The sequence below is a fragment of the Acinonyx jubatus genome, chromosome F2 (assembly GCF_027475565.1).
Source record: "Acinonyx jubatus isolate Ajub_Pintada_27869175 chromosome F2, VMU_Ajub_asm_v1.0, whole genome shotgun sequence".
NCBI classification, from domain to species: Eukaryota; Metazoa; Chordata; class Mammalia; order Carnivora; family Felidae; genus Acinonyx; species Acinonyx jubatus.
Window position 1 is genome coordinate 45,069,597 of NC_069394.1, and position 27,346 is coordinate 45,096,942.

General features: G+C 39.7%; 1 protein-coding gene across 2 annotated transcripts; it reads left to right on the forward strand.

Moving 5' to 3' along the window:
- The first annotated feature begins 587 nt into the window (after positions 1–587).
- Positions 588–27,346, forward strand: TMEM64 (transmembrane protein 64). 2 transcript variants are annotated; one of them, XM_015082864.3, is made up of 3 exons: positions 591–1,600; positions 18,597–18,752; positions 24,254–27,346. In XM_015082864.3, the coding sequence occupies exons 1-3, from the start codon at positions 803–805 to the stop codon at positions 24,443–24,445; spliced, it is 1,146 nt and encodes a 381-aa protein (XP_014938350.2). In that variant the 5' UTR covers positions 591–802; the 3' UTR covers positions 24,446–27,346. The 2 variants fall into 2 exon arrangements, with proteins under 2 accessions (XP_026920063.1, XP_014938350.2); XM_027064262.2 differs by lacking the exon at positions 18,597–18,752 and having other exon boundaries at positions 588–1,600.

Below are 27,346 nucleotides of genomic sequence, written 5' to 3' on the forward strand. Positions count from 1 at the left end.
GGCCTTTCTACCTAATTTCTTCATCCCCTGAAGGACCAAGCGATGACGTGAAACTCGCACGGGGACTTCACTACCTGGGGAGGTAAACAATTAGCAAATTCTCCTCAGAGCACATCAAGAACTCTTCTCCCTCCAGTGTCGCCAAAGGAGCTGTGGATGTGAGCGTCCCAAGAGTCGCTCCCTCGGATCAGAGGTTACTGCAGAAACGCCCAATAAGCAATGGGCAGGGATCCAAGCAGCTTGCGGACTGGGACTGGGTCCGGGGGCAAAGAGCGCGCGCCCGGATACGAGGCACGCGCGCGCCCGCCAGCGGAGGCCGGGAGCGCGCTGGGCCCCCAGACCGTCACCACACCCTCCACTTGACGGTCCCCTCCACCCCTCTCCGGTGCCCGCGTCCCCTCGGATCCTACTCTCCTCCAAACGGCTCCCCCAGCAGCCCCAGCCCCGGCCGGACCACCCGGCCGCAGACCCCCTCCAACCGGTCCTTGTAGTGGGCTGGACTGTGCGTCACGGGGGGCGGTGCCAGAACGCCGCTCGCGCTAGGCCCCGCCCCCACGCCGAGGCCCCGCCTCCTCTGGCCGAAAAGGGGCGGGCCTGGCCGGTGCTGGGTCCAGAGTTTTCACACTCTCCGCCGGACCCGTCCCTCCGCCGCTGAGTCCTTACCCTCACCCCGGGCCGTCTCCTGCCCCCTGAGCGGACGCAGGGAGTCCAGGCAGGGCGTGAGGGGCGCCATGAAGGGCCGCCGCCTGACAGGCGCCGCGGCGGGGGTGCTGGCCGGCTGAGGGCCCGCGCCGGCCGAGGCATGTGGAGCCCCGGCGGGAGCCTGCTCCAGGCACTCCCCCGGCTCCTGCAGCACGCCGCCCTCCAGGGCCGCGCCGAGCTGCCAGCCCGCTGGGCCACGCCGCGGGCGGCGGGCGGGGACAACGCGGCGGATCGCCTCCCTCGCGGGGGCGGGGCGAGCGCGGCAGCGGCGGCGGCGGCTGCCTCCGGCGCCCTGCTAGGCGCCTATCTGGAGCGCCACGGTCCGCCTGCGGCCTCGGAGCTGCCGGCGCCGGGCGGGGCCTTGGCGGGCGGCCCCGGGAGCAGCAGCGGCGGCGGCGTGGTGGTCGGCGTGGCGGAGGTGAGAAACTGGCGCTGCTGCTGCCTCGGCAGCACCTGTTGGTGCCGGAGCCTCGTGCTGGTGTGCGTGCTGGCCGCGCTGTGCTTCGCTTCCCTGGCCCTGGTCCGCCGCTACCTGCAGCACCTCCTGCTCTGGGTGGAAAGCCTCGACTCGCTGCTGGGGGTCTTGCTCTTCGTCGTGGGCTTCATCGTGGTGTCGTTCCCCTGCGGCTGGGGCTACATCGTGCTCAACGTGGCCGCGGGCTACCTGTACGGCTTCGTGCTGGGCATGGGACTTATGGTGGTGGGCGTCCTCATCGGCACCTTCATCGCCCATGTGGTCTGCAAGCGGCTCCTCACCTCCTGGGTGGCCGCCAGGATCCAGAGCAGCGAGAAGCTGAGCGCCGTTATTCGCGTGGTGGAGGGAGGAAGCGGCCTGAAAGTGGTGGCACTGGCCAGACTGACCCCCATACCTTTTGGGCTTCAGAATGCGGTGTTCTCGGTAAGTGGTATCCCGCTGCCCCCATCCGTTTCCAGGGCTGTTTTCCAGCGGTCTTGTGACGGCCCTGGGAGGGCGCTCCATCAGACAAATGCCAACAGAGAAGTGACATTGACAAACAGGAGTTCCGATCACTTTGCGTCGCACGCTGAGGAATCTTACACAAATAAAACCGATTTTAAGTCGGGGCCTCAAAGGGACATCTGGTAGAGAAAGAACTACTCCTTTTTGGCGTATAAGTTTGATTAAAAACGAAGAGTCCTTTTAACTTTAAGGAGAAATGAATGAAAATGTCCATGTTATACATTTGCCATCTTATTTCTGTAGCAGCTTTGGCAACAGTCAGGGAGTGACGGCTTCACATTCCTAGTTTTCCCTCTTGCCTGCATAAATGCATCCCGGGTTTTGACTCAAGTTTTTAAGGACACGGGGCTAAAGGAAGTGTTTGGATAAACAGTGGAGGGCGTAGCTTCAGACTCCATATTACAGAGTTTCCTAAAATTTGTAGTAGGCCTTTTCTCCATAAAGTATAAAGTAGTTTGCTTTAGTACAATGCAAAGGGAGAAATCCTCCAGTTCATTTTTCTTTGGAGGAACTTCATTTTGAAATCACTAGGTAGAGGATAAAACAAAATAGGACGTATGACCTTTTGCCTAGTGAGCATATATTTTTCTTTATACACACCTACCTTTTTTTTTTTTTTTTGCCCGATACTCGTATGTTCTGCTTATCCACTTTAGCTTTCTCTAGCTCAGTGCAACTGAGGAATAGGAATACTCCTAGTGAGGAGACTATCCGACTGGAAGAAAGGAAGCCAGTCTTTACAAACTTCATGACTTTGGAACGAATGATTAACTCTCTCTTCCCTTGCTTTCCTCTTTTCTAAAGTGAAGGGGTTGAACTAGATTACTGAGTAACCCAAATTCAATGATTCAAAACTACAAAGAGTTCATACAGAGATTTCTAGGAACTCAGCCCTTCAGCTTGACTTAAATAAAACTGTATGGAAGTTAAGAGACACAGCATTCAAAACCATAGGGATAGATGTATTTTATATTCTGTTAGTGATTCTGATACATTGTATTGCTTCAAAAACAAATTCTCTCGAAACTTTTTCATTTTGCTTTGTATTAAGAATAATTCCAACCACCCATTCCTAACAGATAAAAATTGGTATTTTTAGGAGTGTGGTATCCTTTTAAAGCCCAAATGACTTCTGATTCATTTTTGTGAATAATTTTTTATCACCACCAATCGCTCTTAAAGCAATATATAATTTTAACAAGCTGTAACCATCAGGTTAAACAACATGAATAAACTCGCAGTTTATCTAAAGAAAAAAAAAGAATTCTAACCAACCTACCCCATTTTTGTGATGAAATTAAGTTTTTTCTTTTCTTTTTTTAAACGTCTTTTGCAAATCTCATGTTCATTCTGACCAACATCAGCAATGGTTGTAGAATGAAGCTCATGGAGGCATGGAGATAGCTCAGGGGTTTTCTGTGAAGAGAAAGTTTGGTGTTTATGGTGGTTTGTTATGTTTTTTGACTTAAATTTTTCCCTTTTACAACAATCTGTAGTATGAAGTATAAACATGGAACTTTGACCTTATGTTGGATAATAATAGATCAAGTGTCCTAAGACTCTGGAAGAGGGTTGGGACTAAGGAACCCGAATAATTTCCTTCTAACGTTTGCTTTGTTCTCCAGTATGGCTTGCATCCTTGTGTGTTTTCTTGTTCACCTACTGTGTGCTTACTGTCCTAAGCTCTTCACAAATATTATTTGTAATCTTTAAAACAGCCCTGGAGAATGTGCTTATGCGTATAGTGTAGACTCTTGTTTAATAGTTTGGAGCACAGGACTGGTGCTCTAGAGGCCTGTCGTCTGCATACAGTCTGGTGACCTTGGTCAAGTTGCTTATCCACTCTGTGGTCAGTTCCTTATTTGAAAAATGGGGGAAGTAGTGGTACCTACTTCATAGGATTATTGAGACCGTTACATAAGGTAAATACATGCAGTAGAGCCTGGCTTAACAAACACATGTTGGTTTTTGTCACCATTACTATTTGATTACCCAAGGGCACCTAACTACTAAATAAATGGTAAAGTAAAACTCTGCACTATGGTTTGATGATAGGGTCTCAACCCATGGCTCTATTTCTGCATCGCATATTTAGTACGTAGTGTAGTCCTGGTTATATAATGAGGATTCATTATATATGTATTAATTAAAGGTAGGACAGTTTTTTTTTTATAATGTCTTTTTAAATCTGTGAATAAAAAGTTACAGTTTGTGCTTGGAAATAATTGAACGTAATTATGTAGTTGAAACCACACTTGACAAGGGGCAAGTCTCAAGTTGGTGCTGTGGGTTCAAGAGAAAAGAAGGAAAAAAAGAAAAATGTTCTCTTGAAATAGATATTATTGGCACAGTTTTACTGGGGAAGAGACAGAGGCTCAACCCTCCAGTGACTTGTTCAGGGTCACTCACCTACCAGGTGGGGAGCCGAGGTTGGGAACCAAGATGGGCTGATAAGGTGCGTTATACTGTAAAATTCTTACTTCTAGCCCTAAGCAGGGTGGGTTGTAGAGCCAGTGGATATAGTCTGTTACTTTCTCTTTGGTCATTTCTGTTATTCTTAACTATCTGCTTTAGTAGTTCTTTCAACCAGAAAGCTTACCGAATTCACCCAGGGTATGTGGATGAAAAGAAAGCTTAGGTTAGACTGATTTTTGCTATAGTTTGATTTTCTCTTCTGCTTTGTATAACATCATTCTACTTCTACCCTCTGTATCCCCATAAACCTCTGACTGCCCATAGCTGCCTGCTTCCCAGGCATATTTCTCTTGTTTTCTTTTTCCCTTCCTCTCTTTTTAAAGATCTTCCTCCCCCCTCTTTCTCCTCTATTCCACTTAAAACTCATTTTCTTAATGTCCATAATTAAAGAAATTTATCTGAGCTTACTTTAAGTGAGATATAGTGATCATGAGAGGCATAGGCTTTGGAAATAGTCCTTGATTAGCCATGATGAGTTATGAAGGTTAAATAAGCTAGTGCAGTGAAGGTGGTCTTTGCCTGACACATAGTCAATTCTCAGTCTTTGTTAGCAATTATTATTATTAGTGGTGGAGGTAAGTGGTATTTACATTTTAGAGGCAGAAGTTGATTGTAATGGTTAACATATAGAACAAAAGGGGTTTTCCCTTGCTTTGTGTCTGTTATTAACCATATTTCTTTGCTCTTCCCGTCTGTGCTAAAAAGGGATATGCAAGCTGACCCTCCACTTTTGAAACTGTTGAAATAGGAAAAAAGTACATAACACTCTATAGTATCAATTCTTAGGTCATAAGAAATATAATTTCCCAAGTACATATTTAAATTTTTTCCTTTTTAAAAAATGTGCTGGGGCGCCTGGGTGGCGCAGTCGGTTAAGCGTCGGACTTCAGCCAGGTCACGATCTCGCGGTCCGTGAGTTCGAGCCCCGCGACGGGCTCTGGGCTGATGACTCAGAGCCTGGAGCCTGTTTCCGATTCTGTGTCTCCCTCTCTCTCTGCCCCTACCCCGTTCATGCTCTGTCTCTCTCTGTCCCCCCAAAAAAATAAATAAACTTTGAAAAAAGAAATTAAAAAAAAAAAGTAGCTATTGTTTTTGCTGGGAAATAGTTAAAGCTCCTCCCTCCCCATTTTTAATGTTGTATCTGTAGTTATTACTGCCTATTAAGACAGATATATAGACTTATAGTTTATGTGTGCTTCTAACTACTGTTCTTTATGGACACACCTATAGGGTGAGCCTTCCTTCCTTCCTTCCTTGCTTCCTTCCTTCCTTTTGAGAGAGAGAGAGAGGGAGAGAGCACAAGCGTGGGGGAGTAATAGAGAATCCCAAGCAAGCTCCACGCTGTCAGTGCAGAGCCCCAAGCAAGTCTCGAACTCTGGAGCCGAACCATGAGATCTTGACCTGAGCCAAAATCAAGAAATAGCCGCTTAACTGACTGAGCTACTCAGGCACCCCTAGGATGAGCATTTCTTACAGCTTCGGTCGGGACAGGCTACATTGTGCGGTAGTGAAAACCCCTCCATCTCAGTAGGTTCAGAATTAAAGGTTTGCTTACCTGTTGACAGATCCAGATTCAGCTTGGTTTGGGGAAGGGGCAGGGAATCTTTGCTTTATGTCACTTTTACCCTGGGATCCAGGCTGACAGAGCCACCCTCTTTCACTTGGTTACTGGGACACAGTGGATTGCCTACTGGGTTTTAAAGCTTTCATCTGGATATAATCCCACTTTTCACTGCCTGAACAAGTTACGTGGCCAGCGCTGATTTCAAAAGAGCGATGCGTGTGCCAGGAAGGAGATAAAACTGGGGTGTTTGGGTAGCAGTCTTCATGACTCTGTCACTTGATTACCTCCTCTCTCCCCCACTTAATCTTGGCTAAACCCTGTGGATTCTGCCTCCCGAACACTTAGGTTTGGCCCACTGCCATCAGTCTGGTTCAGGCGTCTAAGCCTCCTACCTGGTTTCCTTGCCTTTGGGCTAAGGATTTCCAGTTTTTTCTCTATCCAGAAAAATCTGATTTTGTTACTCCCCTGCAGGAAACTCTCAAGTGGGTTTTCTTTTCCCCTCAGGATAAATTCCAAACCCTCACAGCATACATACCTCTGCAGCCTGTCTCCTGCCATTCCTTGGTTACTAAGTGCCTTTTGATGTGTTAACTTCTTGAATCCCAAGCATTCTAAGAGGTACACATGATATTTCAGATTCAAACAGCAAGTCTTGCCTGTAGCCTTGCAACTTCCAAGTTTTCCTTTTTATCAGTTGCTGGAAAACACACTAGTTCTTAATAGAGAAGGACGGTTGGTGGAGGTGTAGAAGGAGCTGGAATCCTAAAAGAGTAAAGCCGTCTAGCAGAAACTTGTCTGTAAAGTTGAAAACTGAAAACATTCACAAGAACATCCCATCCTATATTTAATGAGCATTAGAATGGTCTTGTAAGTTCTGTTCTAAGATGCCCCCTTGGAGACATCTGGACTTTTCTACAGTTTGCAGTTACCTTCTGTGAAATGTCAATTTTAATCCCCAAAATATTATGTGATAATTGGTTGTTATGAGTAACAGAATTCATAATGATACTTGCAGCTGCCAGAAGGGAGATCCTAAAAGTCATTCTCTTTTTTTACTTTGGTCATAGAAAAACTTAAAAAGTCAAAGGTCTGGTAGGTTCCTTTTCTTACATAGTTCCCCATGGGAAATTTTGTTTCCATCATCATTTAATTTTTGAAACCTAAAATAAAAACATGAAGCAAAGCGTGAAAGATTCTCTTATTCATATGTTATATACCACTTGGCAGTTTGCAGAACAAATTAACATACATGATCCTCCTTAATCGTTACAGCAGTCCTCTGAGGGGCTATCCTTGCCTAAAAGGTAGAGTGATATAGAGGACAGATATCACACCCTTGAAATCAGATTTGGTCCTGACATTCAGTGTGACGTCTTGAGATACTTATAGTTACTCTTTTGAGCCATACTTTCTGTTGTAAAGTGTGTTTAACAATACTTGTTACGTGATGTGATTAAATATATAGTTTGCTCATTATTTACCATTTCCTTCTCTCTATCCTCTGCATTCCAAAAGGAGGGCATTGAAACTCAGAGTTTTTTTTCTTTTGTAATTTAACAGAAATATTTGTATTGCACTTACTAACTGCTAGGCACTGTTCTCACAGGCACATAGTGACTTGTTTGATGCTCATATCAACCCTAAACCTCATCTTACCACTAAGGCAACTGAGATGCAAAGTGGCAAAGTAACCCAAGAGCATACAGTTAGTAAACGGTAGTCATGAACTTACCCAGTATTCCATTGTTGTTCCAAGAAGAGCTGAATTTCTCAGAGATTTCTTGGTTCTAGTTTCAGAGCACTTGGCCTATAGCGCATCACATAAATATTATGGAGGACTTCCCACGTGTCAGGCTCTGGGCACAGTCCTACATAGTTGAATTAGACATCATCCCAGGACTCTACAACAGGGGTCAGCAAACTGTGGTCCCTGACTAGGTCCACTGTCTGATATTATATGGTATACAAACCAAAAATGTTTTTTTCATCTTCTTAAAGTTTATTTATTTATTTGGAGAGAGAGAGAGAGACAGAACTTGCACGCAGGGGAGGGGGGTTGGGGTGGGGTCGGGAGGGGCAGAGAGATTGAGGGAGAGAAAGAATCCCAAGCAGGCTCTGCCCTGTTAGTGTGGAGCCTGACACAGGGCTTGAACTCAGGAACCATGAGATCATGACCTAAACTGAAATCAGACGCTTAACTAACTAAACCACCCAGGCACCCCAGGTTTTTTCATTTTTAAATGATCGGAAGAAATGTCAAAAGACTATTTTGTGCATGTCAGAGTTACATGAAGTTCAAATTTCAGTGTCTAAATAGTGTTATTGGACTACAGCCATGGTCATTCATATTTATATTAGTTGTGGCTCACTTTTAAGCTAAAATGGCCCCGTTGCAGTAGAGACCCTATGGCCTACAAAGCCTAAAATATTTCTTGCCTGGCATTTTATAGAAAAAGTTTGTATTAGAGCTTCATCAGTCACTGTAATAAAGCAACCATTAAGCTGAGCCCTGCAACTGTAGGAAGAGACCCTTAAGCTCTGCTATGTGTCTTATTTACCTTTGTATTTAACAAAATTAAATATATTTTTTAATAGTGTGGGTTTTTTTGTTTTTTGGGGGGGTTTTTTGGTTTATTTATTTTGAGAGAGAGAGAGAGGGAGGGAGAATATCAAGCCCGCTTCACTGCCAGCTCAGAGTCAGATCTGGGGCTTAGACTCATGAACCATGAGATCACAATCTGAGCCAAAGTCGGCTGCTTACCGGACTGAGCCACCAGGTGCCCCTGACAAATTATGTTTTTGAAAACAAAAGCAATAAATATATGTGCACTGTGAGTAAAATGCAAACAAAATAGAAATGAATAACTTAGTAAATTTAAAAGTGCACGGCCTGACCCCTCACCCTGGCTCACTTCTCATTGGAACCATTTTAAAGAAGTATGCGTTAGCTGGGGTGCCTGGGTGGCTCAGTCGGTTAAGCGTCCGACTCCAGCTCAGGTCATGATCTCGCAGTTCGTGAGTTCGAGCCCCGCGTCAGGCCCTGTGCTGACAGCTCAGAGCCTGCAGCCTGCTTCGGATTCTGTGTCTCTCTCTCTCTGCCCCTCCCCCGCTCGTGCTCTGTCTCTCTCACTCTCAAAAATGAATAAATGTTAAAAAAAAATGTTTTCTCGTCTTAAATTCTTTGTCTGTATCGTGGATATAACCACAGATTCAAGTATAGTTGATGGGTTATGATACTTGTCACTGTACCAGTGTATCTAATGATCCTTTCTTCTCCCTGTTAAAATACACTGATTCACTGCCAATGGTATAGTTTGGAGGGAATAGAAAGACGGAGATCAGGCTGTATTTTGAAGGAGCTTGGGGTCTGTCTCTGAAGGGTCACATATGGCCAAGTTGACAAATGTGATGCCACCTGAACTCACACCCTTAGGCCCCACAGTACACGGAGTACAACTGGCCATTACTTCCTTGACACTGTTTGCCCCTCTTGGTGCTTTTCTTCAGTTATCTCATCAGTTTCTGTGGTTTTTATGCTTCATCTTTGGGCTTACAATTCACAAATCAGTATCTCTAGCCTACTGCATCTTTTAACACATACTGAATGTCTTATTACCCCTTCCTAGGTAAAAAAAAAAAAAAAAAAATTCTTTAAAAGCAGACAAGTCTTATTAAAACTTACTTCAACAATATTTATTTAGCAGTGTTCATTGTAAAATTTGCAAAGTATAGTAAGTACAAAGAAGAAAACAGTCATTAACATTTTAGTGTTTATTTTTCTAGTCTTTGCCTTGATGGCTGCATGTGCTTTCCTTATATAACATTGTGAGTAAATGTTGTAAATGATTTTTGTGGCCTCTTACTGGATGTAATGAACATTGTGGTTATTAAATTTGGCACAGAATGACAGACAGTGACCACACAGTCAACTATGGTTTTCTTTGTATTTTTATCCCTGCTGAGAGCTGGGTCTTATGTATAGAAGGCATTTGATAAATTTTTGTTGGGTGAGTAAAAATAATTAGCCTATATAGTTTTTCAACTCTATAATAAGATCTTTTTGACTGTGTTCCAGAAATTATATGCAGTGAAGTATAAGTTTATTTATTTTCTGGGGAAAGGGTTTAGTAGTGTGTGTGTGTGTGTGTGTGTGTGTGTGTGTGTGTATGTGTGTGTATTAATCAGATTCTCAAATGGATCCGTGACTCTTAAAATATTTAGGAACCATTAAAAACAATTCCTCATTTAGGGACATCAAACTAAGGAAAAAGTCTGTGTATGTGAAGATGGCCTCTGCATTGTAAATAGACCTACTGACCTAACCATCTTTGTCAGTAGAAGCCTGTACATTGAAAGCCTCTTCAGCTGTTAGAGTAGGGTCTCTCAGAGCCCCTGCCTTGTTTTTTTCTTTCCGGTACCAAGACTTTCTCAGTACTTTCCCAGTTGCCACTTAACCAGAAGGTCTCAGCCTTGACATTAGTTTGACCTCAGAGATTACTGGAAATGCTTTTAGTATTTATTCAGTGTTCACTTAATAAGTAACTAGTAAGTGTCTAATCTGTGCCCATGGCTGTTCTAGATGCTAGAGTTATCGCAGTACATAACGTAAAGTTCATCCCAAATCCCTTAAGGTGCTTACAGTCTAGTGGAGAAATCGCATTCTGGGTATACTATGGCATACATTTTGCTGATAATTTCCATTTATAACATGATTTCCTTTTGGGGGACAGAGGAAGGTATTCTCAATTTCAGAACAGATGATTACAAGTAGACTTGCATCCTAACCTGTTTAAAAACTGGCAATTATTGTAAGTCTCCACATTTAAAAACAGTTCTGATGTTGATACAGTCAGCATCCAATGAACATATATTTAGCACCTAATAATATATAATGGGCATCTTGCTGAAGACTAGAGACACAGTGAAGAATAAGACAGATAGGTCCCTTTCTTTACAAAATTTATAGTCTGGGGAAGGGGTGAAGGGTAAACAGATGGTGAAGTCTTCGGTTACTCACTAGTGTGAAGGGGACTGGGGAGTGACAGTGCCTAGTGTCCTGTCAGAGAACTCGAATGCTGTTCCTAATGCAGACCTGGAAGCTTAGGGAAGGTTTGCTAGAGACACTGATGACTGAGTAGTGAAAGACAGTGTAGGACTTTTGCCCAAGTAGAGGAGTGGGAGGAGGTGTGAATTTCCTCTCCAGAAGGAACAATGTACAATGGCCCAAAAGGAAAAAAGAGCAAGAAGTGTTCTAAGAACAAGAGAATTTTGATGTGCCTGGAACATAATGTGATTTGACGCATGAGATAATCAGAGGCTAGGGCGTGAAGCACTTTGCCTGTTGAAAAATGTGAACCTTATTCTGATGGCAGTCAGAGTTAAAGCAGGATTAGATTTGCATTCTTAAAGTTTTTAAAAAAATTATTTTATTTTTTTTATTTTAGAGAAAGAGCAGCTGGAGAGAGGGGTAGAGGGAGAGAGAGAGAAACTCAGGCAGGCTTCACCTCAACGCAGAGTCTGATGCAAGGCTTGCTCCCATGACCCTGGAATTATGACCTGAGCCAAAATTGAGAGTTGGGTACTCAACAGACTGAGCCACCCAGGCACCCCTGCATTTGCATTTTTAAAAGATTTCAGCAGGAATTAGCATAGGTGGTGAGTGCAGGTTAAGTCTGGGTATGGAGACTAGAGAGGAGAGATTGAATAGGAATAGAACAGACAGTAGGTAGATTTCGTAGGTATTTAGAAAGTGGAATTGACAAGACAGGGCAAATGATTGGATTTGGGAATGAGGGGGGAATGAGCTGTGTGACTGACTTGTGATGTGTCTAGCTAGGGGACACAGGGAGAGGTATTTTGGGAGGGAGGGAAAAGGAAGGGAGATGGGGCAGTTAATATTTTTTCTTAAACTGGTTTTGAAGTTTTTATATTTCTGGAAGTGAATACTACAGTTGACTCTCAATGCACTGAACCCTGCCCTCCGCTCAAAAATCTATAAATAACTTTTGACTCCCCAGAAAACATAACTATTAATAGCCTACTGTTGACCAGAAGCATAAGGAGCCAATTCACAAATATTTTGTATGATTATTATATACAAATAATGTTTTATCCACTATGTTCTTACAATAAAGTAAGGTAGAGGAAAGAAAATATTATTAAGAAAATCATAAGAAAGAGAAATGCATTTACAGTATTGTATTGTATTTACTGGAAAAAGTCCATGTACAGGTAGACCTGCACAGTTCACACCCTTGTTCAAGGGTCAAGGGTCAAATAGTTGCCATTTCAAACTATTTCTGAAATACTGATAAAGTATTTTGAGGATATATATATATATATATATGATAAAACACACAGTTTATCAATAAATAGTAATTAGATGAAAAGATCAAACTGTACTCACTTTTCGTTTCCTTTGATCATTCCTTTCTTAAAAATTATTTTGGGCCAGATGGCCAACAGGCACATGAAAAGAAGCTCAATGTCACTCTTCATCAGGGAAATACAGATCAAAACCACACTGAGATACCACCTCACGCTGGTCAGAGTGCCTAAAATGAACAAATCAGAAGACTATAGATGCTGGCGAGGATGTGGAGAAACGGGAACCCTCTTACACTCTTGATGGGAATGCAAACTGGTGCAGCTGCTCTGGAAAACAGTGTGGAGGGTCCTCAAAAAATTAAAAATAGATCTACCCTATGACCCAGCAATAGCATTGCTAGGAATTTACCCAAGGGATATAGGAGTGCTGACGCATAGGGGCACTCGTACCCCAATGTTTATAGCAGCACTTTCAACAATAGCCAAATTATGGAAAGAGCCTAAATGTCCATCAAATGATGAATGGATAAAGAAATTATAGTTTATAAACACAATGGAATACTACTTGGCAATGAGAAAGAATGAAATATGGCCATTTGTAGCAACGTGGATGAAACTGGAGAGTATTATGCTAAGTGGAATAAGTCAGGCAGAGAAAGACAGATACCATATGTTTTCACTCATATATGGATCTTGAGAAACTTTAACAGAAGACCATGGGGGAGTGGAAGGGGGAAAAAAAAGTTACAGAGAGGGAAGGAGGCAAACCATAAGAGACTCTTAAATACTGAGAACAAACTAAGGGTAGATGGGGGTGGGGAGAGGGGAAAGTGGGTGATGGGCATTGAGGAGGGCACCTGTTGGGATGAGCACTGGGTGTTGTATAGAAACCAATTTGACAATAAATTATATAAGAAAATAAATAAAAATAAATATTTTGGGGATTCATGATTTTTTTCTGTATAATATTATTAAATACGTGTTTAATTGTAATTTACCTTAATGCAACCTTGTCAATAAAACAGCATCCATGTTGTATAAACCAAGAAAATTCAGGAAAGCATAATTCACTAAAACTAATATTAGATTCATAGAACTGTGGATAAAATTTGAGTTCCTCTGAATACAGTAGATCACGTTTATATTCTTAATTAGATCTATGTCAGGATACTCTATGTAAAAATTAGATAAAGTTTCTTAGTGGATTAAATTAAAGCCGGTAAAACCGTTGTATAAATAGCTATAAACTGAAAAAGTGGAGGGGCTTGAGGCAGGGCTGCCTGGCGAGAGTACTTAGTACGGTGCCTAAGAGGACAGCAGGCCCTTGGCGAGGGTATTTAGTACAGTGCCTAAGAGGTCAGCAGTCCCCAGGTTCCACAAGCAGTCGAGTGATGCATCTGAAAATAGAGGTTCTCTTACTGTCAGCCCCAAACGTAAGTCGGCTCTTGCTCTTCAGAGTTAAGCATTTTTTTTTCTTTTTCTGTTTTTTTTTTGGTTGTTGTTGTTTTGTATTTTCCTTCTCAGGTGGGCTGTTTGTTTTCAGGATCTATTTGGTATAAGGGAAAGTTCTACATTAACCCCCACTGGCCCAGAGAAGTGAATTACATCCCCAAGTAAAAGCCCAGTACCTTAAAAAAAATTTTTTTTTAATGTTTATTTATTTTTGAGACAGAGAGAGACAGAGCATGAACGGGGGAGGGTCAGAGAGGGAGACACAGAATCCGAAGCAGGCTCCAACCTCTGAGCCGTCAGCACAGAGCCCGACGCGGGGCTTGAACTCAAGACTGTGAGATCATGATGTGAGCCGAAGTCAGATGCTTAATCGACTGAGCCACCCAGGTGCCCCAAAAAGCCCAGTACCTTTGGGAGTAAGAATGCATAGGATCACCTGGGTGGTTCAGTTGGTTAAGTGTCTGACCTTGACCTTGGCTCAGGTCATGAGCTTGGGGTTCCTGAGTTCAAGCCCCACAGGAATGCATATAGTTTTATGGTGCTTCTAGAGTATTAAAAGCATGGGAGGATGGCAGTCAAGTAACATTCACCATCCCTAAAACTCTTACTGGAGTATTTATGATCATAGAAACCGACTAATAGGACAACAATGGCATCCTAGGTTGAGGTATCTAGGAGTTCTTTGGAGTAGGAAAACAATCTTGAGCCAAAATCCCAGGATATTATAGGCAGGAATTCCAATGGAAATATTCTGGGCTCACATTTAATGCCTTTCTGGCAAGTAGGACAAGCAGACAGATTTTTAAGAAGTTGGTGGATAAGAACTTACTGAGAGAAGTTTGGATAGGTCTCTTTGGGAACAAGTATTCTCACTTTATTATGATTTTCAAAGAATGGAGCTAGATGCAGATTCTGAGTAAGATCTTAGCATGTAGCATGCTTTCTTTGGATATACATCTTTTCAGAAAGGGCATGTATTTGAACAATAACACTTGCTTTTTCCCTAGGATGAGGTTTTGTCAAAAAAGGGTTTGATGAACTTTGCTTTCTGCTTTGGACAAAGGACTAAAGAGTTGAGTTGCAGAGTTGTTTCACATTTATGAGATCTGTTCTTAATATCACCATTTGGATATTACTGATGTCCTATCTGAATGTCAGTTTTGCATTTTAGAGAAACTTCATTACTTTATTAAGTCTTCATTTAAAGACTATGGACTAAAGCTTTGCATTCTGACATTTTGGGAATTGAAATATTTATTTTAAAGACAAATTTCGGGGCACCTGGGTGGCTCAGTTGGGTAAGCATCTGACTCTTAGTTTCAGCTCAGGTCATGATCTCATGGTTCTGTGAGTTCAAGACCCACATCAGACTGCACTGACAGTGCAGAGCCTGCTTGGGATTCTCTCTCTGCCTTTCTCTCTCTCTCTCTCTCTCTCAAAATAAATAAACTTCAAAAAAGTAAGATAGCTTCCAAAACATGCAATGTCATCTTATTAACTGCAGTATCATAGTTTTTGTGACTCATTTTTTTGTCATATTTACTCATTTTATATATTTGACATGTTTATTCTAGAGAAAGGTCTCTGTTCCTATAAGTACTCCAAACTGACAGAGGAACCTTTCTTCACCCGATTCACATCATTCCTTGACTATACATTCCCCAGTACTTTTCTACTGGGTACAGACTTATTTCTCTTTTCCCTCCGGGCCCCTAACAAGTATCACCCAAGTATTTGTCCTGTACAGGCTTCCCTTGCCTGTGCTCTGTAAACAATCCAAACCTCACTGCCAACTTCACTGATACATCCTGTACTTTCTGTATCACATTTCCTTGTTCGTTCTCTTCTTAGAACGCCTTAGCTTCCTCATCCCACCTATCTCTGCTTGCCAAATGCATATTTAGGTTTCAGAGTCCATTTCGAATGCTGCTTTTTTTTTTATATGGTTGCCCTTTGGCCCCTATTCCTGCAGCTCATACTAATCCCTGTTTACTCTTTAAGGCTCCACACAGTCCTTCTCAAGCCCCCCTTCCTGGGGTAGTTGATGTGTCCTTGTCAGTTTGTAAATCCTTTGAGGTAGAAGTTGTACCCTACTTTCTGTCCCTTGCAGGCACCTACCAGAACATGTTGGCCTGGGCAAAATGGAGTCAGTGATTGTTTAGTTGAATTGTTAGCCAGTCACTATAGTATTCTTTCCAGACCAGCAGTGGCACGTCTCCAGTTAATGATCTGTGCAGAGAGATGAATGTAGCTTTACTGAAAATAGGACTTACGGGATTATTAGATTAGATTGTAGTTAGACTAGCTGTAGGTTACTCTTTTAAGCATATCAGATCTTCACATTAGCAAATAGAAGTTTAGTAAAGTGGCCAGAAACTTTCTTACATACAAGTAAACCTAGATGGGGCTATAGAAAAGTTACTCTCAAAATTAAAAGCAGGAGCAACCACAACACAAATGCTTAGAGATAAATGAATAAGGAATGTATAATATGTGAATAAAACCATCAAACTTTAGTAAGAGATGTGAAAGGTTTTGAATAATGATAGACACATTTCTGGATAAGAATAATTGAATGTTCTGGGGATTTCAGTTCTATTCAGATTTAGAAATTTACCTTAATCCCAGTAGAAAATTTGCTGATTTTTTTCTTTTTGAATGATAGAATGGTCCTAAAATGTATCTGTAAAAATGAATAGGTATGAATAGTTATGGCATTTTTTTAATTTTTTTTTCAACGTTTTTTATTTATTTTTGGGACAGAGAGAGACAGAGCATGAACGGGGGAGGGGCAGAGAGAGAGGGAGACACAGAATCGGAAACAGGCTCCAGGCTCTGAGCCATCAGCCCAGAACCGGACGCGGGGCTCGAACTCACGGTCCGCGAGATCGTGACCTGGCTGAAGTCGGACGCTTAACCGACTGCGCCACCCAGGCGCCCCAATTATGGCATTTTTAAAAAGAAGACTAATAAAGGGGTTTGCAGGATAGGGAATTCTGTATCCAGATATTAACTGATAGTCTTTACAACAATCTGGTTTCAATATAAGATTTAAGATGTCAGTGGATAGTGTTAGAGCTCCCAGTAGACCCTTTTACATATAATTACTTTATTTGTTATAAAGTAAACATCACAAATCATAGGAGAAGTTATTAATTATTCAATAAGTAATGCTAGGAAAACTAGCTACTGGAGAAGGGGAGGAATAAGGCTGTATCTTCACCTTTAATTAAATTCCAGAAGGAATAAGTGGTAAATGTTAAAAAGGAAAATAGAATTAGAAGAGAAATGCAGGTAAAAAAAAATAAATCTAAAAAGACCTTTTAAAGCTAAAAAAAAAAAAAAAAGAAAAGTCACAGGAAAAGATAGGTAATATTTGATTATACAAAAATTATGAAACATTTGTATGTCAAAACATAAAATTAAAAGATAAGGAATACTTTAGAGGAAAATGTTTGCCAAATATAATGGACAAAGGTTGCCCATATATATGAAGAGCTCTTATGAATAAATAAGAAAAAAATTAACATTCCAGTAAAATTGGGCAAATATGAACAAGGAAAGCCATAAAAAATGCAAACAGAAAAATGTATGTTTAAAACTAATATTAATATATATTAAAATGTATAGATTAAACAATCATAAAATATCATTTTTACCCCATCAACTAGGAAAGATTGAAGTTTAATACTTAAAGTTGGTAAGAGTATATGAAATAGACATACTTATGCATTATTTATTGATAGATATGTAAATCAGTGTGAACTTTTTTGGAAAACAGGTTTTATTGTTAGATCCAGTAATTCTACTCCTAGTGATGCATCCTAAATAGTGGAGATACATATTGTATTAGTCATTTCTTCCTGTATAACACTCCAAAAAGGGGGTGACTTAAAAATAAGCATCTATTATCTCAGCGTTTCTGTAGGTTGGGAATTCCTGTGCAGCATAGCTGGGTGCCTCTGACTCAGGTTTCTTTCACAACCCTGCAATCAAGGCGTTGGCCAGGACTCTAGTTATCATAAGGCTTGGCTGGGGGAGAATCTGCTTCCAGGCTCACTCATGTGGCTGTTGGCTGGCCTCAGGTCTTTGCTAGCTGTGGGCTTGAGGACCCTAGTTCCTTGCACATGGCGCTCTCCATGGAGCTACTTACCTGCTAGAGGGACAGCTGAAGGTCCATTCTTTTTGTAACCTAATCTTGAGAGAAGCATCTCCTCACTTCTGCCATAGTCTGTTTGCCAGGAGTAAGTACTAGGTCCAACTCACATTCTAGGGGAAAATATCACATAAGGGCATGAATACCAGAGGAGGGGTTTGGTTGGAATATTTTAGACACTCCCACACAGGTTAACATACAAAGGTTTGCATCGGAGTGTTTTTTTTTTTTAACTTATAATAGCAAAAATATAAATACATAATCACATATACACAAAGAAACAAATAAGGAAGCAATTGAAATATTCCATAGCAGAAGAATGCTTAAATTGTACCGTATCCACACAGTGGTAGTATAATTGCGTAGTAATGATCATGTCTACCTTTTCGAGAGTCAGTCCCGTGCTAGGCATTTGCTCCTGACTGTGCTAATATTTCTGATCCTGACAACAACCATGTTATTACCTTCAGGTCACAGCTGAAAATGCTGATTCTCAGAGACAAAAGAGTTCATTGAATTCTCAGCACCAGCATGCCATTATAGGGTTATCTGGCTTCAGAGCCCAGTAACCACACTGGCGTTGAAACACGCTTATGAAGATTTCTCATGACATGAGGAAAACTTACAAATCTGTTTTTACAGAGTGATCCGCGTGTGTGCACATTTTATTTACATCGAAGAAAAAGATTGTCACCAATGTTATCTTTTAGTGGTAGAATCATGGAATATTAAAATTTTTCTTTAAACTCTTATTTCATTCTCAATCTACATTCTACATGTATACCCTTTATAATCATTTTAAAAAATGAGAATGCTTTGTAAAATATTTCAGCTCCTTCTACTCCCAAGGAAAAACCATTAGCAAGACTTGTACACACAGTTTTATGTAAAATTGAAATTTTACTTGATAACGAATCATTCCCTTTAATCTGCTGTTCTAGATTACTGATCTCTCCTTACCCAACTATCTGATGGCATCTTCGGTTGGACTGCTTCCTACCCAGCTTCTGAATTCTTACTTGGGTACCACCCTGCGGACAATGGAAGATGTCATTGCAGAACAGAGTGTTAGTGGATATTTTGTGTTTTGTTTACAGGTGAGTTTAAGGCTAAGGGTTCTCTCTCTCTCTCTCTTTTTTTTTTTTTTTCTTTTTGTATGGCATTGCTTATTTTAAACCTAACAGATTTCATTGAGAATGATTTAAGAGAATTTTTCCTTTTTATTTCTTGTTCTTTCAATCATACTTCATATTTTTACAACATTTACATTTTAACTGTGGATATATGGAAGTGTATAGAACTGAACTGATCCTTCTTAAAAATTCTCTTAAAACAAAGGGAATGACAAAAATAGGGTTCTTTTTGCAGTGATTTTCAGTCATCGCTCTATTTCGAGTTTTTGTGAAGTGTTGTTAATACTATGTTTCTGAAGATAATTTTAGTGAGATTTGGTAGGGTTGGGTTTTTATCTGACTTTATCTTCAAATTATTGAACTCTCTAATTGGTATTTTTAAAAAATATTATACTGGCAATGTAATTTTTTTTCCAGTACAATTTGATGTAGAAAAAAATGGTTTTTTTTAGAAAGGATTGCTTTATAAAAGTGTCTGAAGTATTCCATTACAAATTCCTGTAAGATTTGCATAATGGATTATTATTACCATGCAAATTGTAATATAGTTTAGGGTAATACAATTCCATATAAAAGGCTGATAAAAGAAAAAAATCCTGTTATGTAGGCACATTTATTCAGTGCTTTTAAGTTGCAATGGGAAGAGTTCAAAATTCATTTCGTTAGTTGTGCTATGTTTGCTTCCTGAGATTTATGAAAATATAAAATCACCAAAATTTTTGATGGTTTAGTAAGACGATGATAATAACTTTTGAGAGCTTTATATGCCATATATTTAAGCTCATTTAATCCCTACCAAAACACTAGAAGGTATGTCCTTTTCTTATGTCCAACTAATTGCGTACATCTCTCCCCAACTCTTCGGCAACATCAGCAGTGGCAGGAATATTTATACTATGGAAAATGGCAGGTGCTCCAAATCAAGACTCCTACCTCTGATCTCCAAGAGCTAGTTTATCAGCACACCAGTAGATAGTGATTTGTCTAAAGTCTCAGCTGCAAGGGGTTGGACCAGGACATGAACCAAGGTAGTTGGCCGTGGGAACCATGCTCATAGCCAGGACGATAGTTTACAGAGCAGATAACACTGAGATAGCCAGCTTATCTTCCTGGTCTCTTCACTTGCTAGGTTTAATTTATAGTTATTAAATATATGCTAATCATATTACAAATTTGCTTTTAGCATTATTCTTAATTTTTAAGTTACTATAGTAAAAATACTATGATAAATAAAGCCAGAGTTGATTTTCTTTGTGCTTATGTAGTAGAAGTTTAGTAAGTCCAGGAATATTTACATTGAGCCATAAATAAAGCTTATCAATTGAATGGCTTACTTTAAGAAAAAATTTGTAATATTTTTCCTATTCGGGAATCCATTTTGTTTTTACTTGTTTGTACAAAGTGATACATATGTACACACACACACACACACACGCATGATATATATATATATCATATATATATATATATATATATATCATGCGTGTATGTGTATGTATTTTAAAGAACCTGAATGATAGATTTAAAAAAATTTTTTTTAAATGTTTATTTCACTTTGAGAGAGAGACACACAGAGTGTGAGTCAGAGAGGGGCAGAGAGAGAGGGAGACACAGAATCTGAAGCAGGCTCCATCCAGGCTCTCAGCTCTCAGCACAGAGCCTGACATGGGGCTCAAACTAATGAGCCGTGAGATCAAACCTGAGTTGAAGTCGGACACTTAACCAACTGAGCCACCCAGGCACCCCATGAATGATAGATTTTTTTTAAGTTTATTATTTATTTTGAGAAAGAGAGAGAGAGAGTGGCTGCAAACAAGGGAGAGGCAGAGAGAGAGAGAGAGAGAGAGAGAGAGAATATCTCAAGCAGGCTCCATGCTGTCAGCACAGAGCCCAATGTGGGGCTCAAACTCACAAACTGTGAGATCATGACTTGAGCTGAAATTAAGAGTCAGAGCCTAACTAAGTGGGCAACCCAGCTGCCCCTGAATGATAGATTTTTTTTAGCATACATTTAAGCACATTTTATGTTTTTTTTAGTTCTCTGAAAATGAGTAACCCATTCAAAATACCTTTTTTCCCATTACATTATGTTTGCGTAATTAGAATTGGTCATTATCAGTAGTTTTCATAAGTTTTTCATTATTTGATATTTTGTTTCTATGTATCTTAGTAAATCACTCAACTATAATTAGTGGAGTTATAATAGAACAAAGTAGTTCATGAATTTGTCAATAGTGCTTCTAAAAATATAGGGTCTTGTTTTTTTCCAACAACTTCTTACCCCTTTGAGTTGACAAATTCAGCTTAGGCTACAAGATGGGGGAAAGGCAAATATTTTTTAGCCCAGACGTTTATAAAAACAATAATAACTGCCACAACAAAAAAAATAAAGGCATGTTTAATACCTCAGATTTATTTGTTGATGTTCCTTATAACTTAGTATATTTCAGAAAGGATTTCATTCAGCTTACAAAAGAACACAGAATAAAACAAGAGGGAAAAGAAGTCCGCGTGAAGAGGGAAACTAACATGGGAACAAAGGATGAAGCTTAGGTTAAAGTTAGTAGAGTAAGTGTATTCGTGAGGTTTCTCATATTTGCTAGAAATAAGTCACTCGTCTGCCTCTGAGCTTTATAGCCACCTAAATAGAATCCACAGCGTCTGTAAAATTAAAGCAATACAAAATAGATGTTCAGAGGAAGGAACAACTATTTCGTGTACAAAAATCCAACTTAAGATGCTGTGGTCTTGCAATTCAGTTACAGTTACAGTCCATGCCCTGTATTTTTCGGTGTACCCACCGGCCAAAACCCTGGATGAATCCAAGTTTTGGTATGTTTCGCACCTGTTGTTTTGGGGGAAGTCATACAACCACATTGGTAATATTTAATTCATGATTGCAAAACTTCTGGTTTCTCAGTATTTCCCCATAACTTAACTGTTTCCTTTGTCTTCCCACCCCCCATTTCCTCAATGACTATGGCAAACCTATCTTCACTCCTCGTAATTTTGGCTCCTGTCCCCACTTTCCACTTCATTCTCAACAGATTGCCTTTCTTGATTAACAGAAAAATCCGAACCCTTCAAGTGGGAAACCCCTCAATTTCCATCTAAGAAATCTACTAACTGTCTGGTATTCTGCTCATGCTCTCAGCCTGCTGTCTAGTCGATGGTGGAGGAGATGCCTTTCTGTGGAAGGCTGGTCCATTTGTTTGTGTTTGATTCTTTTGTGTTCATAAGGAAACTTTATAAAACAGGTTTTTGTTCCTTTTTTTTTTTTTTTTTTTTTTTTTACTCTTTAATAAGGTAGTATGTTGGGGAAAGAATCAGCACATATTGCCAGGCCTTGGGTCTACAAGGGCATCTGGGGGAAATCCCATGTAAAGATTTTACCCTCACTGGAAACCTGAAAAAGTTTTTCACTAGATCTAAGCCTACTTTCTGTGGCTGTCATCATTAATTTTGTCAAAATCAGATATACTTTCCAGTTGTCATCTGACTTGAACTCTCAGCAACCTAAGATTCTTTTTAAAACGCTTTCTTCCCTTAGCTGTTTTGATTTTTTTTTTTCCCACGTGCTTGGTTCGTCAGCATCTCTTCTTCTTTGCACCCCACAATTGATATTCCTCAAGATTCTAGCCTAAGCTTTGTGTTCTTACTCTGAAAGCTCTTCTTCCTGGAAATGCAGTTATTACGGTGGCTGCTATTAGGTTTATTTGCATAAAGACTCCCAAATACACATCTTCAGCTCAGCCTTCTTTCTAAGCTCTGGACCCTTCACTGCACTGCCTTGGATATCCAACAGGCACCTCAAATCCAGCATGTCTGAGGCAGAGCTCAGCAGCTCTCCCGTACCCTCCCCAAGTCAGTTTTCCACATCTTTCCATGGTGTCACCATAACGCTGATAGGTATCAAACTTATGTATCAGTTAGTATATCTTGTTTTTTTAGGAGAGCAAATACAGCATTTGAAGGCCCACCTTTATAATACCTAATTTGCTCAGAATTATGGGGCACCTGGGTGGCTCAGTTGGTTAAGCATCTGACTTGGGCTCAGGTCATGATCTTGTGGTTCGTTAGTTCAAGCCCGTGTTGGGCTCCATGCTCACAATGCAGAGCCTGCTTGTAAGTTTCTCTCTCTCTCTCTCTCTCTCTCTCTCTCTCTCTGTCTCTCTCTGTCTCTGTCTGTCTCTCCCTCTCTGTCTCCTTCCCTCTCTCTGCCCCTCCCCTGCTCTTGCTCTCTCTCTCTCAAAATAAATAAATAAGCTTAAATAAGAATTTTATTGAGTACTGGCTACCCATTTATCAGTGCCCCCCCTTGCACAAGTTCCAAGTTCCCCTCGCTAACCCACCCCCACTATGCTCTGCCTTGGCACTTCCCTCACTACCCTCAATGCTTCTATTTAGAATACTTTTCCCACAAAACTGTTAAAATTATGGATAGGCTTTTATTTTATATCATGTTATATTTTAGGGTCACTATGGTTAGAGTAGCCTTTGAAACTTACTGGGACATTAAAAATTACCTGTCCTAACCTTGTTGCCTGAGAATATTTGCTCCAAATTCGAAAGAACTGACTTACAAATGAAGTTTGGAATAAATACCGTTTAGAAGATATGTACTGCCTAGACATTCTGATGAACTGTATATAGAATGTTAAAGCACATTAACATATAAAGAGGGACCACAGGTTCCTATAGGACAGTGGGAGAAGCCTCCCTAGTGATGTGAAATCACATCACTAGTTGAGCGGTTAAGTCAAGACTAGCACCGGATTTTGATTTCAGTGTGTTTTTTCATAGCCCTTTGGCATTTTTTTTCTTGATCATCATGTTTTCCTTTGTTTTTGCTTTTCCTTAAGTACAGACAGTTTCATGTTCATGATCTCTTGTTAATTTCTTTTGAAGTTTATTGACATTTCACTTTTTTAAAGCGGTTCATAGTATTTTAAAGTTTGGCTGCACCAGATAGTTCATTTGTAAATGGTAGTGCTTCTCTCTAAGTGGGCTTGGGAATACCTGTGGACATTTATAGTCCTGCAAAGATATATTACATTAATTACATTAATAAAGTTTAGCCGGCTGTTGCCTCTTTTTAGACTTTTTTGTTTTGTTTTGTTTTTTTATTTTATTTTTTTTATTCCTTGAAGGAAGCTGTTTGGTACCAGGAGACGAGTTTGACTTGTATCAAGCAAACATCATTTATGTGGACTAAAAAGGATGTATGCGTGCTAGCCTGATATCCTCTGATGGTTACTTCTAGATTTCAGCCCTCTCTTCCCAGTTGAAGCAGCCAAGGAAAGAATGAATGGAAACTGTGTGTAACCCATTTAAAAATCTTACCTGACCATATTGGAGAGGCATCCCGTTTGAAACATTTCTAAGCCAGATATTTATGGGATTTATTTCTCCATGTTTCTCTGTGTAAAATATGATTAACTGTCATGTTTTATTTTTGTCCACAGATTATTATAAGTATAGGCCTCATGTTTTACGTAGTTCACCGAGCTCAAGTGGAACTGAATGCAGCTATTGTAGCTTGTGAAATGGAACTGAAAACCTCTCTGGTTCAAGGCAATCAACCAAATACCAGTGGCTCTTCATTCTACAACAAGAGGACTCTAACATTTTCCGGAGGTGGAATCAATATTGTATGACTCTAACAAAATGTATGGTTGTCGAGAGCTAGTGTGCTGTCCAAGGTCTAGTGGTCACCTTACTAGTGGGCAGAGACAAGTTCTAATTGTATTACGGCACAAACAAAACTGACTCGTTTTTAAATTGCACAATTTTTTTAAAGGAAGAATCATTTTCTGGATATGTAAGTGTAACCGTAGATGCAAATTTGGGCTGCACCTCTTTATCGTTTATTATGCCCGCAATGGCCTATAGGTCTGCACTTTAGTGTTTTTTAATTGTTTTCTTTCTGGGTACTTACGAACAAAGAAATAACCCAAATATTTTTCTGCTTAGTGTCTTTATTTATAAAGTCCCTGAGTAGTTGTTTGCATCTTCCCTACTTACAATGATGAGTAGAAGTATGTAATTTTAAATGTATGACATTATTAGGTGTTCTTTGTCCTTTCCAGAAAAGATAATGTTTTGTTTTGTTTTGTTGTTTTAAGAGGGACCACTTTGCTTCCCTTTTCTTTACTAGTTAGAATATAGACATTAACTTTGGGTTGAATGTATTTTTGCAAGCATCATTGCAGGGCCATTTACACCTATTCACACAAGCTTAAATCCTACATTGTGGGACTGAAGTGCTCTTAAGATACCTTTTTATTTTCACTGTGTAATATGCAAGGCAAAAGGGAAATTATTTAATGGATGGTGGCTCAAATTAGAACTCAAGTTCTAATTCCATTACATTGGCTTTACGCTCATTAGATCTTTCATCAAAGGGCTGTCCCATTGCAGTCTTACTAAAAAATTTTAGTAAAGTAAATTTCTTTTTCTTTTTATATTCATCATTAGGCTTTGAGATAAAGATCTACTCTTTTAAAATGATGGGCTTTCCATCATTAAAGATGTCACTCAGGTGGCCTTGTTTGATCAAATCGCCTTTTTAAAAAACCAAGCTTTAAAATCATGTTTATAATACCACCGAATTACATATATATTTGTCCCCATAGTCTTCAGCTTTAAAACTATAAATGTAACATTGACTTAATACCCAAATTTGTATTATTTGCCCTACTATAACGTAGGTTTATTTTGTTTGTTTTTTGGTACTTGTTTTTCTCTGATAAGACTCAGGAATTCTGAAATGTGAAATTAAGTCTCAATTCTTTCTCTTGTAGCATGAATTGAGTGTATTTATTAATAGCACTTAGGAGTGTAGCATACAGTAATTTGGCATATGATCCATATGACATATGTAGTATTCATTTATCATCTTACGTTTTTAAAATGGTTTGTGAACTTAATGATTAGGTTTTTACAACCCAGATTATAGACATGAATGCACATTTTCTGGTTGGTGTCTTTTTTGGCTATGAAGAGTCTACCTTATCAGAGACCTCCCATTTGCCTTTTCCTCAGGGTAAAACCTTTGCCCTGATTTACTAAAGTGCAAAAGAGTTCTTTTGGGAGCAGGTTATTCTAGTCTTATGCTAGAGAATGCATTGCATTTAATCATTTTAATGCATAAGTTTTTTGCCCTATTGCAGTCATAATTGTTTTCCTTTCCTCTATAATGCATAAATTTTCTCACCTTTGGGTAATGGTGAAGTTCACTTACATGTCGATGCCAAGAAGACCTCAGTGCAAGTGATCTTAGAGGCACCTGGGTCTATAGTACTTAATTGGCCTCCAGTCTTTCTTTCATTGATAGAAAAAAATATATATAATACTGGAATATTCTTATTCTTTTTTTAAATCCTAATTACTTGTTTAGGTGTTTTTGTTTTTTAAAAGAATTTGTTTAATAATCCCAGTGAACAATATGTTTGATTTATTCTTTTCTAACTTGACAATATTTTTCTTGTGCTTCTTGTTTGTTGGTTAGTTTTTGTTAAAGGAATCATTTAAGATCACTACTTTCGTACTTGTGTTACACTTCATGTATTTTGAAGTGCATTTATTTACGTAGCATTTTGTAACTTGAATAATTTCACCAAATGAACCCCTTTTGGTAGTTTGTAATGAGTTCTCCCAGTTGTTGCATTTTGTTTCATACTTAAATATGTAAAGGTAGAAGAGAAATAAATTTTCTGTATTCTGCCCATCATAATTTTATATAATAAAATCATCCATTTTTACTTAAAATAGTATGGTTTTACTGTTTCTGAAATACTAATCTAAAGCTGCAGTTTTCCTTTTCGTCATTATTTCTGGTCTCCAAGTAAACAATAATCCGTTATATTCATGCCATTTGCCAGCTGATTTTTGGTTACTGGGTTTTAGATGTGCTCCCTAAAAGTTGTGCGAAGTATCGCCATGCCTCATTCACTCCATCTTTAACCCCGCATCCCCGATTTATGGCAGCAACAAGTTTCTCCCGGATCTTTTTATGTTGCCCAAATAATGCCTCCAGTCATACAGTGTGTGTGTTTGTAAAATAAAATCTTTTTGATTTCTCAAACTGCAGCATAGAGTTGCTTTATGCACATTAAAAAAAAAAAAAAGCATACAATATACATAATTTCTAAATCTGATGAAAGATATGCTCTATTTTTGGTTCTTTGGACCTTTCCCCTAGTTTTCCATACTTTTTGGTTTATTGTTAACGATTTTATGTACTCTGCCAAATTTTGTCATGTGGACTATTTTAAAACAGCACCTCTTTTTAAAAAACATGTACATAATTAAACGTGCTTTCATGTCCATTTTCGTTTGATCATATGATTTGCGAAATACGTTGAAATCTGTACTCTGGTTTATGAAAATACCAGAACCCAATCTCTGTCATTAGAATGTGTGTTTTGAGTTTGTGTTCAAGAGTGACTGTGTGGGTTTGTTCCCCATACTCTTGTTTTATGTACTTTGTAACCAACTGCAAACCTTGCTAAGATGATTTTGCTTTGATAGGGTCAAATATATGACTATGAAACATT